Source organism: Capra hircus, chromosome 17 (assembly GCF_001704415.2).
Source record: "Capra hircus breed San Clemente chromosome 17, ASM170441v1, whole genome shotgun sequence".
Classification (NCBI taxonomy): Eukaryota; Metazoa; Chordata; class Mammalia; order Artiodactyla; family Bovidae; genus Capra; species Capra hircus.
This window is the reverse complement of record NC_030824.1, coordinates 19,120,802-19,137,376: the sequence shown is the minus strand read 5'-3', so window position 1 is coordinate 19,137,376 and position 16,575 is coordinate 19,120,802. Positions and strand designations below refer to the sequence as shown.

Sequence of the window (16,575 nt, the reverse complement as noted above, 5' to 3'; positions counted from 1 at the left end):
GAGTGGGAAGCCGACTTCTGGCGAATAAAACCGGGCGGCGGGAACCCGGCTGGAGTAGTGCCATTCGTCCAGTGCAACCGCCTAGGCTCCGGGCGCCTTTCCACACCGAGCAGGCATTTGGGCGGGAGGGATTTTGCCCCGGCTCTCACACTCTCCCCGCCGGTCGGAGGTCCCCGCCAGTCGGAGACAGATGGCAGCACAACACCGCATCCTGGCCAAAGGACAGTAGGTCCGGAGGGAGTGGACAGAAATGTACCCCAATTCCGGAGCCCTAGATAGGCAAAATAGACTGATGGTGCGGATCCACTGCCTGGGAGAAAATAAATATTGATTTACTTCCATGAAGTTAGGTCAGAGACCTAAATAAGAACACTGTATCTTATTCCTGTGTTCACTACTGGATTGTTTCATGCACGTGTACAACTGATTCAGGAAGCTGTTCAGTTCAGTTCAGTCTCAGTCGTGTCCGACTCTTTGCGACCCCATGAATCGCAGCACGCCAGGCCTCCCTGTCCATCACCAACTCTCGGGGTTCACTCAAACTAACTCCATCGAGTCGGTGATGCTATCCAGCCATCTCATCCTCTGTCGTCCCCTTCTCCTCCTGCCCCCGTCCCTCCCAGCGTCAGAGTCTTTTCCAATGAGTCAACTCTTCGCATGAGGTGGCCAAAGTACTGGAGTTTCAGCTTCAGCATCAGTCCTTCCAAAGAACACCCAGGACTGATCTCCTTTAGAACGGACTGGTTGGATCTCCTTGCAGTCCAAGGGACTCTCAATAGTCTTCTCCAACACCACAGTTCAAAAGCATCAATTCTTTGGCGCTCAGCTTTCTTCACAGTCCAACTCTCACATCCATACATGACTACTGGAAAAACCGTAGCCTTGACTAGATGGACCTTTGTTGGCAAGGTAATGTCTTTGCTTTTCAATATGCTGTCTAGGTTGGTCATAACTTTCCTTCCAAGGAGTAAGCATCTTTTAATTTCATGGCTGCAATCACCATCTGCAGTGATTTTGGAGCCCCCAAAAATGAAAGTCTGACACTGTTTCCACTGTTTCCCCATCTATTTCCCATGAAGTGATGGGACCAGATGCCACGATCTTAGCTTTCTGAATGTTGAACTTTTACTGACCAGCTATTATGCGTTGGGCTTTGCCAGTGGCTGGGCTTCCCTAGTTGCTCAGACAGTGAAGTTATCTGCCTGCAGTGCAGGAGACCTGAGTTCTATCATGGATAGGGAAGATCCCCTGGAGAAGGGCAGGGCAACCCACTCCAGTCAGGGACTTCCCCGGTGGTCTGGTGGTTAAGAACTCGCCTTTGGGCTTCACTGGTGGGTCAGACAGTAAAGAGTCTGCCCACAATGGGGGAGACCTGGGTTCCATCCCTGGATCAGGAAGCTCCTCTGGAAGAGGAAATGTCAACCCACTCTGGTATTCTTGCCTAGAATATTCCATGGATGGAGGAGCCTGGGTGGGTTACAGTCCATCGGGTCGCAGAGTTGGGCACAACTGTGTTTCGGTTAAGACTATTATGCCTTGAGCCCGTATCTTCAGCTTGGCTTGCTTCCTACATCCATGAGGACTTTTGAAATGTCACCAGTGATGCCTTCCCTTCATCATCACTAAAACTGTTTGCCCTTTTTCACTTCTCCCCATAACACATTATTAATATGCCATATAATTTATATGACTAGGCTCATCTCCCCCACTAAAAGTTGTATAAAGGGGATTTTCCTCTATTTTATTTCAGTGACTACAACTGGTAGCACCACAGTCACCCAGATATTTTCAGTTCAGTTCACTCAGTCTTGTCCGACTCCTTGGGACCCCGTGAATTGCAGCATGCCAGGCCTCCCTGTCCATCACCAACTCCTGGAGTCTTCCCAAACTCATGTCCGTCAACTTGGTGATGCCATCCATCCATCTCATCCTCTGTCGTCCCCTTCTCCTCCTGCCCCCAATCCCTCCCAGCTTCAAGTTCTTTTCCAATGAGTCAAGTGTTCATATGACGTGGCCAAAGTATGAGTAAATGGGAGTAATACTGTAAATTGCTGGAGAAGGCAATGGTACCCCACTCCAGTACTCTTGCCTGGAAAATCCCATGGACGGAGGAGCCTGGTAGGCTGCAGTCCATGGGGTCACTAAGAGTTGGACACGACTGAGCGACTTCACTTTCACTTTTCACTTTCATACATTGGAGAAGGAAATGGCAGCCCACGCCAGTGTTCTTGCTTGGAGAATCCCAGGGACGGGGGAGCCTGGTGGGCTGCCATCTATGGGGTCGCACAGAGTCGGACACGACTGAAGTGACTTAGCAGCAGACTGTAAATTGCAGTCATCTGAAACTAGGTGAGACTAAAGCCTGAGGCAACATTTTCACTTTAATGGGATCATCACATCCTTAAAATGCCTTTGACAGCTATTTCCAGCCAGGTCTGAAACCAAAGACAGAGGGAAACAGCATAGCTGCTTTTGCATTTGGGGGTCTACTTACTCATTTTCTGATCTGGGGATCCTTTCCAAGACTTTATTTCCATAATGAGAATTATAGTAGTACCCAAGGTAATGGGATGTTTTGAGGAATAAATGAGACAGACCACCTAAAGCACTTAGCATGGGCGCAGGACATTACCGTGCTGGAGAAACCGTGCCTTTATTACCAGCAGGCCCTTAGTGCAGCAGAGGAAGAGGAACGGTTCCTCAAGGCAGGGATCTAGATTCTGGTCACATCAGTCACTCATCTGAGAGGCCTGGGTGAAACATTTAATCCCTTTTAAATTTACTGCCAACTACCATAAACCAGGTGGCTGAGTTAAAATAAACTTTTGTTCCAAAGAAAAAAATACTTCAGATGTTAATACTGACCCATCAAAGAAACGACACAGGGAAACCTAAAATTGGATTCCTGTTTACTATTATCAAGTTTACAGACATAAAAAGTAACAGATGTTTATAACAGGCATCATTACTGGGAAACCATGACATGTCTCATTTCAGCTTTGATTAGAAAGCTGGTATTTAACAAATGTGAATTAATCATAAATATATAAAACACAGAATACCAAGGCTGTTTTTAAAAAGAACTGTTTATTTACTGAATGTGGGGCAGATCAGATATACAACCAGTTTTAAATTTACATCTTTTAACTCAATTTTGAAGTGTTTGCACACACACACACGCACACAAATTGGCATGCAACAGTTGTCCTAAGGTAAAACTCAGTCACCTTAAACTGTTGCAAGTATTTTCACCCAAGGCTGAAAAATTGTTTACCCTGAACATGAAAACCTGTAACAAATTTAATTATACAAAACTCGTTACTTGTAGTTTTCCCCTTGCAAAGATCCAAAAAAAAAATGTACAAGTAACCAATATGTATCAGTCACAACATAATCCTGGATCATCCCCACAATAAAACCAGATGCTCCTTGATTTTTAAACCCATCATCAGAGACCAAAAGAAAGTTGTTTCGTTCTATACAAAACAAAATTCACATGTGCCAAAAAAGAAAGACCCAAGAAAAACAAAAACCCTAGTACTGACAATGATGTTCAGTACCCTAATTAAACAGTGGCCAAAATGCCACTGATCAAAAATAAAATAGTGGCTGTATATCACTGCAAAGAAATCCAAGAGGCTTTAACCCTTTGGCATCAGAAATCCAGATTTTTCCAATTACATGAATGCATGCCTCCTACATGCCAAGAGTAGAGAAGGTGGATGCGCCAGCATAGAAAGAAAAAGAGCTACTGTCTGCTGAAACACCCAGAGAACTGGCATTAACAGACTTCTTACAAGGTTAGGCAGAAACCAAAAAATGGTTATGAGCTGCTTGTGTCAACAATTCTAAGTGGAGGTGATTGAGTTCTAAGGTTCAAAGTGAAACTTTGGAGGGGTGGGTAAAGGTTGTTGGTTTAAGTCTTATCTTTAAAGCAAAAATAAGATAGACAAAGTTTGAAAGTACCAACCTGGTCACATACTCTAGTCATAGAGCTCTACCACCAAGCTGGATAGAAAATGTCAAGATTCAGATTGTTGTTTCTCAACAAAATGAATCTTTCTAATGACTTGAACTGAAGGATAAGGGATCCCAAGAATAGAGTCATTTTAGTAAAGTACTATCCTGAACAAACTGTATTTTATAATGAAAATAAAAAGAAAGAAAACTAAGGACTCTACATCTATATTCGGCTTACAGTGTTTGAGTTTTGGGAGGGCCTGTATAATGGAGGCAGAATTCAAATATGAATTTATGCCAATTAAATGTCAAATTTTCACTATAGCTTTCCTAAAAGAAGTGTTTTCCCCCAATATCTATTAATCACAAAGAAACATAAGCTGTGAAGATACAGTTCAGAAAATAAAAACATAGAAACTAATGACATTATTATGACCAAGATGTTTGGTAAACAGTGAATTATGAATTTGGGATTATGGGGAAAAGGCTTTTAAACAACCCTCCGGACTTCGAAGAATCTCTTCAGGTAGTAGATCTGTCCCAATGTCATGGCAACTAGAACAAGAGCTTCAAAGAAGGACCAAAGGACCACTCTGCTGTTTGTGTTGTCATTGACTGTTGAGGACAAACAAACAAAATTTAACCACCAAAACAAACAAGAGAAAAGAAACAGCACAGACATCCAAAATTACCCCCTAGTCTTAACTTCACGTGATAGTTAATACTTCACACAACATTCACAGTATTCAGAATACCTTTGTCTTTTGTCCCCAAGCACTTAAACACACTTAAAAGCAGAGTTTTACATTTAAATGAGACTTTAAAGATTAATGGAGCAGTCAAATCCACTCTGCTTATGCACGAGAACAGAGAAGAAATGACTTGCCCAAGGTCACATTCTAGAGTTAAAACCCAATCCAACCTTCTTTCTCTAACACGTATAAAGTCCCTAACATTAGAATCCTTTTTGCTGAATCAGAAAATTCAACCTTATTCTTTCAAGATAAATTACCCAAGAAGCACTACCTACTAAGTTAAAATGTTTCAAAGTGCCTTTTCTTTAAACATTTATTCAGTATTTATTGAGCACCCACTATGTATTTGGCGTTGGTTCTAGATCGAAAGTTTTCTCAGTCTCACAGACCAATGCTGACAGCTGTTACCAGACAAACTTAAACTAGTTACAGGATTTACCCCATTTTTAAGCTAAGAAATTGATCAAAGGAGTAGTATGGCTATATTAATTTATAGCACTCAATTTATGTGAAATTCTTTCAAGCTCCTGATCAAAGTCCTTAATGTTTAAAAACTACTGGGTAGTTTCTCATTTTTCTGCAAATGGCCAACACTAAAAACAATTATAATTAGCAACTCAGTAAGAGAGATGAATAAGTAACTGGCATATTTTTAGATGTATATGTATCATTTATAAAAAGAGAAACTAGAATTGCAGTAACTGCTGGACTGATGATCACACAAAAAGAAGTGAAAAGCAATTAAATGACTCCAGAAAGATAAGTTATACTTACTCAAGGAAAGAAAATGACTTTTTTCCCCCAGAGTAAGAATAGACAAATGCCCAAAACCATTAACTAGAATTCTAAAAACCACCAACACTGAAATTTTAATGTTCATTCCATGGCATGAAATTTACTTCTGCTGCAAACTTTATACAGAGAAGGCAGTGGCAACCCACTCCAGTACTCTTGCCTGGAAAATCCCATGGATGGAGGAGCCTGGTAGGCTGCAGTCCATGGGGTGGTGAAGAGTCGGACACGACTGAGCAACTTCACTTTTACACATTGGAGAAGAAATGGCAACCCACTCCAGTGTCCTTGCCTGGAGAATCCCAGGGATGGGAGAACCTGGTGGGCTGCGGTCTCTGGTGTCACACAGAGTCGGACACGACTGAAGCGACTTAGCAGAAGCAGCAGAAGCAAACTATAATCCATTTCTAGCATAACTTAATGACTAGCATCTTAACCATACAAAAACAAGTATTTATCTCTCCCTTCAATAACAGAAAAATGCATCTTTAAACTTAAATAGAACACACTGAAGCATATAACAGGAAAGCAATCATCGGAGAAAATATGTGTACGTAAGATGCTGTTCTCATGTCGTTCACATATCTGTTGTTGTTGTTTAGTCACTAAGTTGTGTCTGTTTCTTTAGCGACCCCATGGACTCTAGCCCACCAGGCTCTTCTGTCCATGAGATTTCCCGGGCAAGAATACTGGCGTAGGTTGCCATCTTTCTCCAGGGGACCTTCCCGATCCAGAGACTGAACCCAAGTCTTCCGCATTGGCAGGAGGACTCTTTACCACTAAGTCACCAGGGAAGCTCGGTCACACGTTAGCCTGATCTAAAAACAGTACTATTACAACACTGTAGTTTTTAAAAAAATCTCAGTATAGCCATCTCTGAGGAGTGAGTGTTATAGGAAGATATACAAAAAACAAACAACATTGTGGGAACTATTGGATTTATAAAATTAGACTGAATGTCTAAAATTCTATTTTGTTTGTGAAACAAATTCAGGAGTATCTCCACTCCAATTAAGGATGAGAGAAAAAGGTTGGATGCCTTCAGACACCAGAAGATGGGGGCCTTCTCTGGCTGCTGTGCTAGCTGAGCTACAAAGCAGTGAAAGTTCTGAGCCCTTCTCATCACAGAATGGGCTGGCCCCCTCCTGGGAGAAAAATAACCAACAGGTGATAGAGAGGAGGTAGGGATCCTAGAAGGTGAGAAGATTAAGAGCACAGGCCAGGAGAAGGAAAGAGGTGGAAGAGGCAAGAGTGGCTGCATATAAGCCTCAGTCCATCTCATGCCCCAGTCCACCCCAAAAAGCTAAGAACAGAGGCACCCGTCCAGTCCGTCACATCTACTCCTTATTCTCCCAAGGATAGGGGAAGTCTGGGCTCTAGGTCCTAAAGATGCCTTTCCATCACTGGCAAGAATGGAGGCAAGAGGGTGGGAAGAACAGACACTACATCTTGGAGAAATTCAACCTGTTCTCATCTATTTGAGTCACTCCTCTCTCCACTCCCTACCCCACCTTCAAAACAAAGACTTCGGACATAAGCCACTTTGCATTTACAGACGAGCTTGCACCCAGTGAGGCCCATCCCCAAGGGTGACCTGAAGGACGAAGATGCTGGACAGGTGTGGACTTGAGTCTAAAATATGATCATCTGATCTGTGGATCAATATGGTACCTCTTTAATTTTAAATGCAAAAGGATCATAATTAGTGCTATACCAAGGGTTAAAACAGGCTTTGCAACCTAGAGTGGGATTCCAATTATCAATGTTGCTGAAGACAAACACACTCACAGCTTCGTTTGCAAACTTGGGAGCCAAACTGATCTTTACCTGGTGAATACCTCTATTCATGTTTTAATGCTTTTTATTTGAATTAAACCATACCCCAGATTTTAGAAAAACAACTAAGCCTCAGCATGTAATTAATGATAACAAAAATTTCAGATATCGGATTTAAAACCAACACAATGTCCATTTTATGTTTTTCCTTTCTGCTTTATGAAAACCATTAGCTTACTCCCTAGCTGACCACACATTTTTTAAAACTCATAAAAGCTAGTGCTGAATCTAAACAGCATGGTTTGGTTTAGAATAAATTAGTCTAATAATAAATAATAATAAATTAGTCTAATACAAAGCTCTACAAACAAATGTATATACTCAAATATCTTTGCATAGGTGCTTTTTTAAAAGTCAACCCCTTAGTATGTTTATGTGTCCAAAATTTCCAAATGAGGAAAACACAATCCAGCTCTTGGATAATACAGGTCACCAATTCATGGCCCTCAGATACTGCTGCAAAGTCAAAAGCATTAACTTACTTGCTCTGTGTATTCTCTCTCGAACTTCCATGTATTCCTGTTCATGCTTCACAGCTGTCATCGCCACTGCAAGCTCATTAATCATTTCTTCTAGCTTGTTCTGGTGAGCTACAAAAGGATTTGAAAATGGATTAGAACATATCTGGCAATCTCTTTTTGAAAAATTCTTAAACCAGGGGAAAAAAAACACCTCCTCCAGAGAAGGCATACAAAAGCAGCCATTTTCCAGAAATGACTCAGACATCATTTTGGACCACTGATGACAATTTAATCCCCCAAGAATTTTTTAAAAGTTCGTTCCCAGTAGAGAAACCTCTTTCAGAGTAGGAAAAATGCTATACAACATTTACTAACTAAAGGAACACAGCCCTAAGAAATGTCTTCTAAGAAATTGCTAAGTGTAGTTCACCAGACTCACTGCCAACCATAGGGGAGATTAAAAAAAAGATGGAGGAGGGGCACAAAATACAAATTAAACAAAACCGTAATAATAACACCCTAGTAATAATCCTACAAATAACAATATTTAAACTAAATAAAAATCTACTCTTGAAAATCATGTAACTCTAATGTTAATTTAGGAAAAGTATAAAAGCTGACTTTTAATCTTTATGAGGCTAAGCAGAGAAACACATGAAGATGTTCTAGGGAAAATCTGTACCAATTCAACATTCTAGTACTATAGTCAAAGCAATCATTTCACTACAGTGGGAAATATAGCACACACTGCAAGTGAAAATACAAGTTCTCAGCTGCTCAAGGTCTAGAACCAGGCATTCTCTTTAGCAAGGTAAACTAACAGTTCTGAAGAATTTAAGTGTATGCTTATAGGTAATGCTGTATTATGGCAATGTACAAACAGGTAGGAAAAAAATACACCACAAGGGAAGACTGCCATCAGAGGGGTCTCTTCACTATTGCCCAAAACCCGGCCTCATCTAGAATTCCAAATTGCCACAAATAATCCTAAATTTTTTATGAGACGCCAAGAGCCTCTACCATTTTAAAGCAGCTGGGCTGGAATCACAAATAATCTCTCACCAGCTCCATCTCAGAAGCCCATGCACTAGGTGGAACCTTTAAAGCAGAGTTTCTCAGGAGAAGCATTGTGGACATTTTAGACCACATAATTCTTTGTGGTGGGAAGGTGTCCGATGCAGTGTACAGCCACCAACCTATTCAGGAAAATAAAAAATGTTTCTAGATATTGTCAAGTGTACCCTGGGGAGCAAAAGACATCCTGAGAACCACTGCTTTAGAGGAAAGCTTAATTTTATAGCTGTCATTCACCAATATGAACAAGCAAAAGCTAGACTGTTAAACATCATGTTAAAGGATTATTTAAGGAAAATATTCACACTCACCAGCCAACATTTAAATAGCCAACTGTTTAGAAAGGACTGTTTTCCAGAAAATGAACAAAGTCAAAGCCCCTCAAAACTAATTTTCCTTGAGAATTAGCCAAGTGCTGAACTGCAAATGGCCTTGAAAAGCAAGCACAGAAATTTCTGAGTAGTATGATTCTTTAAATTCTATAGATTTCAAAGCCTAAAGAGTTCACCTTACTTATGTAAATACTCTATGAAGTGCTCACTATCTGCTGCTGCTGCTGCTAAGTCACTTCAGTTGTGTCCAACTCTGTGTGACCCCATAGACGGCAGCCCACCAGGCTCCCCCGTCCCGGGGATTCTCCAGGCAAGAAAACTGGAATGGGTTGCCGTTTCCTTCTCCAATGCATGAAAGGCTCACTATCTAGGGCAAATTATATCACATTAATACTATGAAATAAACTACTAGTTTCCAAAAGTCCTGAAATATACCATGGCCCCCCAGCCCACCCCACCTCGGTCCCCAGCCAAAAAATCCTTATGTACAGGCTCCTGGTAAACAATTTATCCAGAAGAATCAACTTAGGGCTCACTGCTGTTAAGCTGAGCAATAAAAATTAATCCACCTGCAACATATGTCTGACAAAGCTTTTGTCACCTTATCTAGGGTAGACGTGGCTCCTAGAACTGCATTTCACGTCTAATCAAGTTTCACATACCTACCTGTATCTCGTGTGTAACAAAACAAAAACCACAAAAAAACAATCACGCTAAAACTCTAAATTAGTTGTAGGGTTTTTTAAAACTAGGAGAAAAAACACTGTCATGCTAACAGACTCAGGTTAGAAAGGAAAGCAGAAATTAGACAGTAGGCCACAAAAATACGCAGAAAGACTGTCAGAAAATAATCCACATACCATCCCAGGTATCTCCACCACCTGAAGAAGAGTGTAAGATATAAACACACACATACAAAAACAACAAGTTTAGCTAAAGTAGTCATTTATACAAATGAGCAACTAAAGATGCATATACCAGCGTAGGCAAATTAACAGAACAAACAACCTAGGATACGTATAACCTACCTGCTGCCAGAAATGGCAACTGGAAAGAACTAAAATATAAACATGAACCTCCAATAATTTCTTTTTGCTAACGAGAAGATCTGGATAAATAAAAAGTATATTTCACAAAAGGTTTCTGGTTGTAAAGACAGTCAGTGAACCTAAAATAAGCCATCAAAAATAAATACTACATTCAGATGGAGAAAACGTGCAGGACTAATATTAACTCTGAGAAAGGGATATAAGTCTTCAGAATGTTCATCTAACCTTCTGTTTCCATGTCTTGTCCTTTGGGGGCTTCCCCGATATCAATGGTGAACATCACTATCTTTGGAGTCATGGTAGACATCCTATTGCTAAAACAAAACTTATATGTTCCATCCATGTGAGCAGCAAATGTGTATTTCCCGCTGGACTCCCGGTCTCCTTTATAAATTCCTTTATTATCAGGTCCTGTAATCTGGAGGCAGAAGAAAAATTCATGAGATAACTCAAAAGATTCAAAATCATAAATGAGGAGGGAATACACTGGGAGATTGGGATTGATGCAGATATACTACTGATACTGTGTATAAAACAGATAACCTAATGAGAACCTATTGTACAAGGAACTCTGCTCAATACTCTATGGTGACCTAAAAGGGAAGGAAATCCAAAAAAGGGGATACATGTATACCTATAGCTGATTCACTTTGCTTTACAGGAGAAACTAACACAACATTGTAAAGCAACTATACTTCATTAAAAAATAATTTTAAAAATAAAATCATTAAGTGATGTCTATTGACAGTCAAGCATTCACTAGGAAAATGTAACCTGAACTTTGATCCACTTCAGATAGTGACAGTAATCTCTTTGGGCTACAGTTCTCCCATTTAAGAAACAAGGCTCTCTGAATACCTTTCAACTCTGACTACATTTGTCTTAATTTTCCAACTCAGTAAACCAATCAGAAACAGATACCACACCATACACTTGTCTTCAAGTGGCCCAATACCACCAACAGACAAATATGTAGCTATTAATATCAAAACAACAAAAAATAAATCTCTTTTAAAACTAAGAACTTTGAGCAAGCCTACACATTGAGGTTTTCCTGACTGATTACTGCCTACTGGTGAAGGAATCTGCTTTATCTTATATGCCTGAGGACTTAAGGAAAAAGACTAGAAAACTGGAAATTCAGAGACCCATGTTCTCATCCCAGTGTGCTCCAAATCAGTTGTTAGACCTTGCTCAAGTAGTTCCTCTTATGAAGCCCGTGCCACCTGCAGACTGAAAGAGCTGATCTCTTAAGAGCCTAGCTGATTTTAACAGTTATTACCTCCATTATCCCCTTATTTCTGAACTTCACTTGTTTTGTGTAATTTATGCCCAACTCTGCTGACGTTAACTGTTAGATGGGAAAACCCATAGACACAATTAATCATGCTAACCCGTAGGTTTAAATATTCATTCCATCTGGTTTCCTTAAAAAAGTTAGAGGCGAGTCATTCTTTTGGTTTAAAGAAAATGATATACGACAAAATTTAGGGACTGCTGGTTTCTTAAAACGATTTTCCGTTTTCTCCACAGATACTTCACTGCAATCACTTCTAAAACGCATAACCCAACTCCACTCTCTTAATCAGAGATGACTAACCGAGGTATCCGAAGGTCTGCGTAAGAACGGGTTAACTCGGGTCGTTTCTACGAAAAATAAAGGCAAACACAACGCGAACGTCTACCTAGCATTCCTCAACAGCTTCCGATTTACTTTTTCAGAAGTTTCCATGCCACGTCCCAACTTTAATTCGCGCTAGGAAGGGAAGCAGCTGCTGCCCGGATCGAGACCTGCCATCAGCTAAACAAGACCGTGTAGCGCCTCCTGGGCCCAGAGATGACACGCGGCGCCTGGTAGACAAAGCTCGGCGAGGGGTTCCAAAGGGAACCAGCCGTTCAAGCTGAGAATCCAAAGCAGCCAAGCAACGGTTCCGTCTCCCGAGCGGAGCTCGGAAACCGGGCGGGTGCGAGGGAAAGGGCCGTTAGGGGGTCGCCGGGTGGCGGCCCAGGCCCCTCCCTGGAATCGGACAGCGGCCTCCGGGTCCCGCTCTCCACGCTGGCCCCACGCGGGCCCCGGGCGCCGCCAACCCCCGAGCGGCCGCGGGCCCCCGCTTCGGGCAGCGCGCCCGCACCTCCACGTCGATGTCCAGGAAGCCTCCCTCCGCCACCTCGAAGATGAGGCCCATCTTGGTGCCCGAGGTGACCCGCTCGAAGAAGCACTCCTCTGCATGCGCGTCAATGCTGACGAAGTAGCCCGAGACCGTGGCCAGGAGGGCGGCCAGGAGCACCAGCAGCTCAGCGAGCGTCACCATGGTGGGGCTGGGGGCGAAGCCAGGACCGGGACTGCGGCCTCCGGAGCCGCCTTCGTCGCTGCCGCCACCGCTGCCTTTTCAGCCGCCGCCGCCTCAGCTCCGCCCCTTCCGGCTGCGCCGCCCGAGGGGGCTGATGCGGGCGCCGCGGATTGGCTGGCGCCCGTAGCTGCCACGTAACGGACGCACGGCGGCCGCCGAGGGACAAGAATGCTCCGCGCGTCTCGAGCCTGGACGGTGGCTCAGAAGGACCAGAAACCATCGTCTCCGTCACTAGTTCCATTCATGTACTGCCTAAATTTCCATGGGCCATACTAGAAAGCGGTAGTATCAAGAAACCTCCTCTGCCTCGTGCGAGACGCTGTTAGGATTATCCATAAAGATAGCGAAAGATTTGGAGGCAGCAATAGGAGTATAAGGAGATGGGGCTGAAGCCAAAGGCTTTGAACTTTTAACTTCCTGTCACTCAAAAAAAAACAAAAAAACAAAAAAAACCGACGGGGGAAAGACGCGGGTGCGTATAGATTGGGAAGGGGCACGAGGGAAACTTACGCGATGTTGGAAATGTTATATCATATCGTCACTAAATGATGGGTAGATGTTCATGTAAAAGGCTTCCCTAGTAGCTCAGATGGTAAAGACCCCGCCCATAATGCGAGAGACCCAGCTTTGATCCTTGGGTCAGGAAGATCCTCTGGAGAAGGGAATGGCAACTCACTCCAGGAAGATGTTGGAAATGTTTTATCGTATCGTCACTAAACGATGGGTACACGAGTGTTTACATATGCTTTTTTAATAGCTCAAGCTGTATCCTTGAGTAGCGCTCCATATTTTTTGCTTTACTGTATGTCTATATTACAACCACATGCACACAAAAAAAACTTTCCCTTGGCTACATCCTCCAAAATAAGAAGTCTCTCACCTCCCCAAAAGTCTTGCTGACACCCTGCACCCCCTTAAATATTGCCAGCTACTAAGACAATTTTTTCCCCACCCTTTGCCTCCTGAGGTACTCCTACACATCCCTCAAAACCCAACTCAAATGTCAGCTCTAGACTTCCCCCTTGCGCAATACTAGCCCCTTCCTCTGTGCTTGGAGTTACAGTCCTTTATTTACCAGTCACTCCCGAGGCACTAGTTTTTGCATACCTGCGCTTGTGTGCTGTACTCTTAGGCCCTACCATAAAGAAAGTGAAGTCACTCAGCCGTGTCTGACTCTTTGCGATCCCATGGACTGTAGTCTACCAGGCTTCTCTATCCATGGGATTTTCCAGGCAAGAGTACTGGAGTGGCGTGCCATTTCCTTCTCCAGGGGGTCTTCCTGACCCAGGCATCGAACCCAGGTCTCCTGCATTGCAGGCAGACACTTTACCCTCTGAGCCACCAGGGAAGCCCCACAAAAAAAACCTCACCCATGACATGGTAGTTGACATGTCAAGTTCACTGAACTGGCCTGAGCATGAGGAGATCTGGGTTGTTACTCCGGCTTTGCACATAGCTGTGTGACCTTATTTATGTTCCATTACCTCTCTGAACCTTAATTTCCCTATCTGTAAAAAATATGACACCACACTCTTTGCTTATCTAGTAAAGTTATCATGAAAATCAGATGATGCCATGGGCTGTGCATGTTTTGGGGAATTATTTCTTCAAAGACTAACAGGCAATAGGGGGCAGTAATGGCCCAATATCCAGTTTCCTGGGCAGGTGTCAAGAAATAAGTACAATTAGGGTGATGATGGAAGTTTCCTGGCTATGATGGTATGTTATTGAACTCAGTTCAGTTCAGTTCAGTCACTCAATCGTGCCCGACTCTTTGCGACCCCATGAATTGCAGCACGCCAGGCCTCCCTGTCCATCACCAACTCCCGGAGTTCACTCAGACTCAGGTCCATCGAGTCCGTGATGCCTTCCAGCCATCTCATCCTCGGTCGTCCCCTTCTCCTCCTGCCCCCAATCCCTCCCAGCATCAGAGTCTTTTCCAATGAGTCGACTCTTCACATGAAGTGGCCAAAGTACTGGAGCTTCAGCTTTAGGATCATTCCTTCCAAAGAAATCCCAGGGTTGATCTCCTTCAGAATGGACTGGTTGGATCTTCTTGCAGTCCAAGGGACTCTCAAGAGTCTTCTGTATGACCACAGGAAAAACCATAGCCTTGACTAGACGGACCTTAGTCGGCAAAGTAATGTCTCTGCTTTTGAATATACTATCTAGGTTGGTCATAACTTTTCTTCCAAGGAGTAAGCGTCTTTTACTTTCATGGCTGCAGTCACCATCTGCAGTGTTCTAATAATGGTCCCCTGATTCCGCACCTTGCAAACTGGCAAGGGCCCTGCTTCTCTTGGCAGGTCAGTTCTGCAGTGTCATCCTGGCAGCCATCACTGGAAGGAGGCTCAGCCTAGAGCCTGCTCTTCCAGCTTCACCAATCCATTTGGAAGCCCTATAGTGGGCTTCCCTGGTGTCTTAGTGGTAAAGCGTCTGCCTACCAATGCAGGAGACGCTGGTTCAGTCCCTGGGTCAGGAAGATCCCCTGGAGAAGAAAATGGCTTACCCACTCCAGTATTCTTGCCTGGGAAACCCCACGGACAGAGAAGCCTGGCGGGTTGCAGTCCAAGGGGTCACAAAAGAGTCAGACACGAAGACTTAGCGACTAAATAACAACAACAACAACAATTTCCCTATAGTAAGTCTCTTTTTGCTTATAATACCATCAGAGGTTTCCTATTAAACTGAATTAAACTGGTGAATATCATCTTTTTGACTTCCCAAGCAACCCAGCTCTGTAGAAAAGTGACAAGAACAATTCTATTTTTATCTAGACATTAAATACTAATTTTCATTTTCAAACTGATTCAATAACATTCTAACCCCACTTGTCAGGGATTTAAAATGTGAATATTTATCATATCACTGAACCACAGTGAATTGTATATTATGGGAGTTTTATTATATAAGTCAAGGGACTCACTTTAGGGATCAGGCAGTTTATATGAGACATGGCACCAGCTTAAGGCAATAAGGAGTAGGAAGGACTGTGGCAAATTGGAGCATAGATTCTGTATCTGAATACATTCAGGGGACTTCCCTGGTGGTCCAGTGGCTAAGACGCCATGCTTTCTATGTGCAGGGCACAGGTTCAATTCCCGGTCAGAGAATTAGATCCCAAATGACACAAGTGAGAATCCTACATGACACAACTAAGACTCAGTGTAGCAAATAAAATAAATACATTCAACTCCAATTTTTGAAAACATGGTGGTGGGCCAAGCCAAAGACGACACCAGAAGTCATCTATAAATTTTTATATTATAAAAGTAACAGTGCTATCTAAAAATTGGAAAAGAGACAAAAGTAACTCTAATCACAATACTATATAATCTGGTATATTTTTATAAACTTGGTATATTTTCTTCTTTGCCCAGGTTTTTATTTTTAGCATCCTTGTCATAACTACTCAAACTTCCCAAGTGGCCCTAGCCATGAAGAACCCGTCTGCCAATGAACCTGCCTGCCAATGCAGGAGATGTAAGAGATAAAAGTTTGATCCCTGGGTCAGGAAGATCTCCTGGAGGAGGGCATGGCAACACACTCCAGTATTCTTGCTTAGAGATTCCCATGGACAGAGGAGCCTGGCGGGCTACAGTCCATGAGGTTGCAAAGAGTCAGACAAAACTGAAGCAACTCAGCACCCATGCACGCATGCATAATTGGTCATCAGGTATCTTTCAACAATATTTCAGGATTTGAAAACAAATTAATTCAAAGAACTACAAGTTATCAGGACTTGTCACCCACAGAGTTGTTCAACCATCACCCCTAAAAGAAATCCTGACCCATTAGCAGTCATATCCCATTCCCCATTCCCCCTGACCACATTTTGTTTAGCCAATCACCCACTGATGGACTTTGGGTTGTTTCTACTTTGGGGCTATTATTAGGAATGTTGCTATGAACATTTCCGTACATATTCTTGATGGATATAGATTTTTCAGTTCTCTTGGGTATAT

The 16,575-nt window shown here is 42.8% G+C and overlaps 1 protein-coding gene across 2 annotated transcripts; it reads right to left on the bottom strand.

The window, feature by feature from the left end:
* On the bottom strand, positions 3,069 to 12,690 carry TMED2 (transmembrane p24 trafficking protein 2). 2 transcript variants are annotated; one of them, XM_018061365.1, is made up of 5 exons: positions 12,392 to 12,690; positions 10,485 to 10,677; positions 10,071 to 10,091; positions 7,826 to 7,933; positions 3,069 to 4,575 (listed from the first exon to the last, which is right to left on the bottom strand). In XM_018061365.1, exons 1-5 carry the CDS (start codon positions 12,569 to 12,571, stop codon positions 4,451 to 4,453), a joined length of 627 nt encoding a protein of 208 aa, XP_017916854.1. In that variant the 5' UTR covers positions 12,572 to 12,690; the 3' UTR covers positions 3,069 to 4,450. The 2 variants fall into 2 exon arrangements, with proteins under 2 accessions (XP_017916854.1, XP_017916855.1); XM_018061366.1 differs by lacking the exon at positions 10,071 to 10,091 and having other exon boundaries at positions 4,140 to 4,575; positions 12,392 to 12,687.

Bases quoted from the DNA above. Each gene is read 5' to 3' on its own strand.
- TMED2 (XM_018061365.1), bottom strand. From the start codon at position 12,571: ATGGTGACGCTCGCTGAGCTGCTGGTGCTCCTGGCCGCCCTCCTGGCC. The intron at 10,092-10,484 runs GTTAGATGAACA...ACTCTTCTTCAG, and splicing joins ACAAGACATGGAAACAGAAG to GTGGTGGAGATACCTGGGAT. The intron at 4,576-7,825 runs GTAAGTTAATGC...TGTCCTCAACAG, and splicing joins AGAGAGAATACACAGAGCAA to TCAATGACAACACAAACAGC.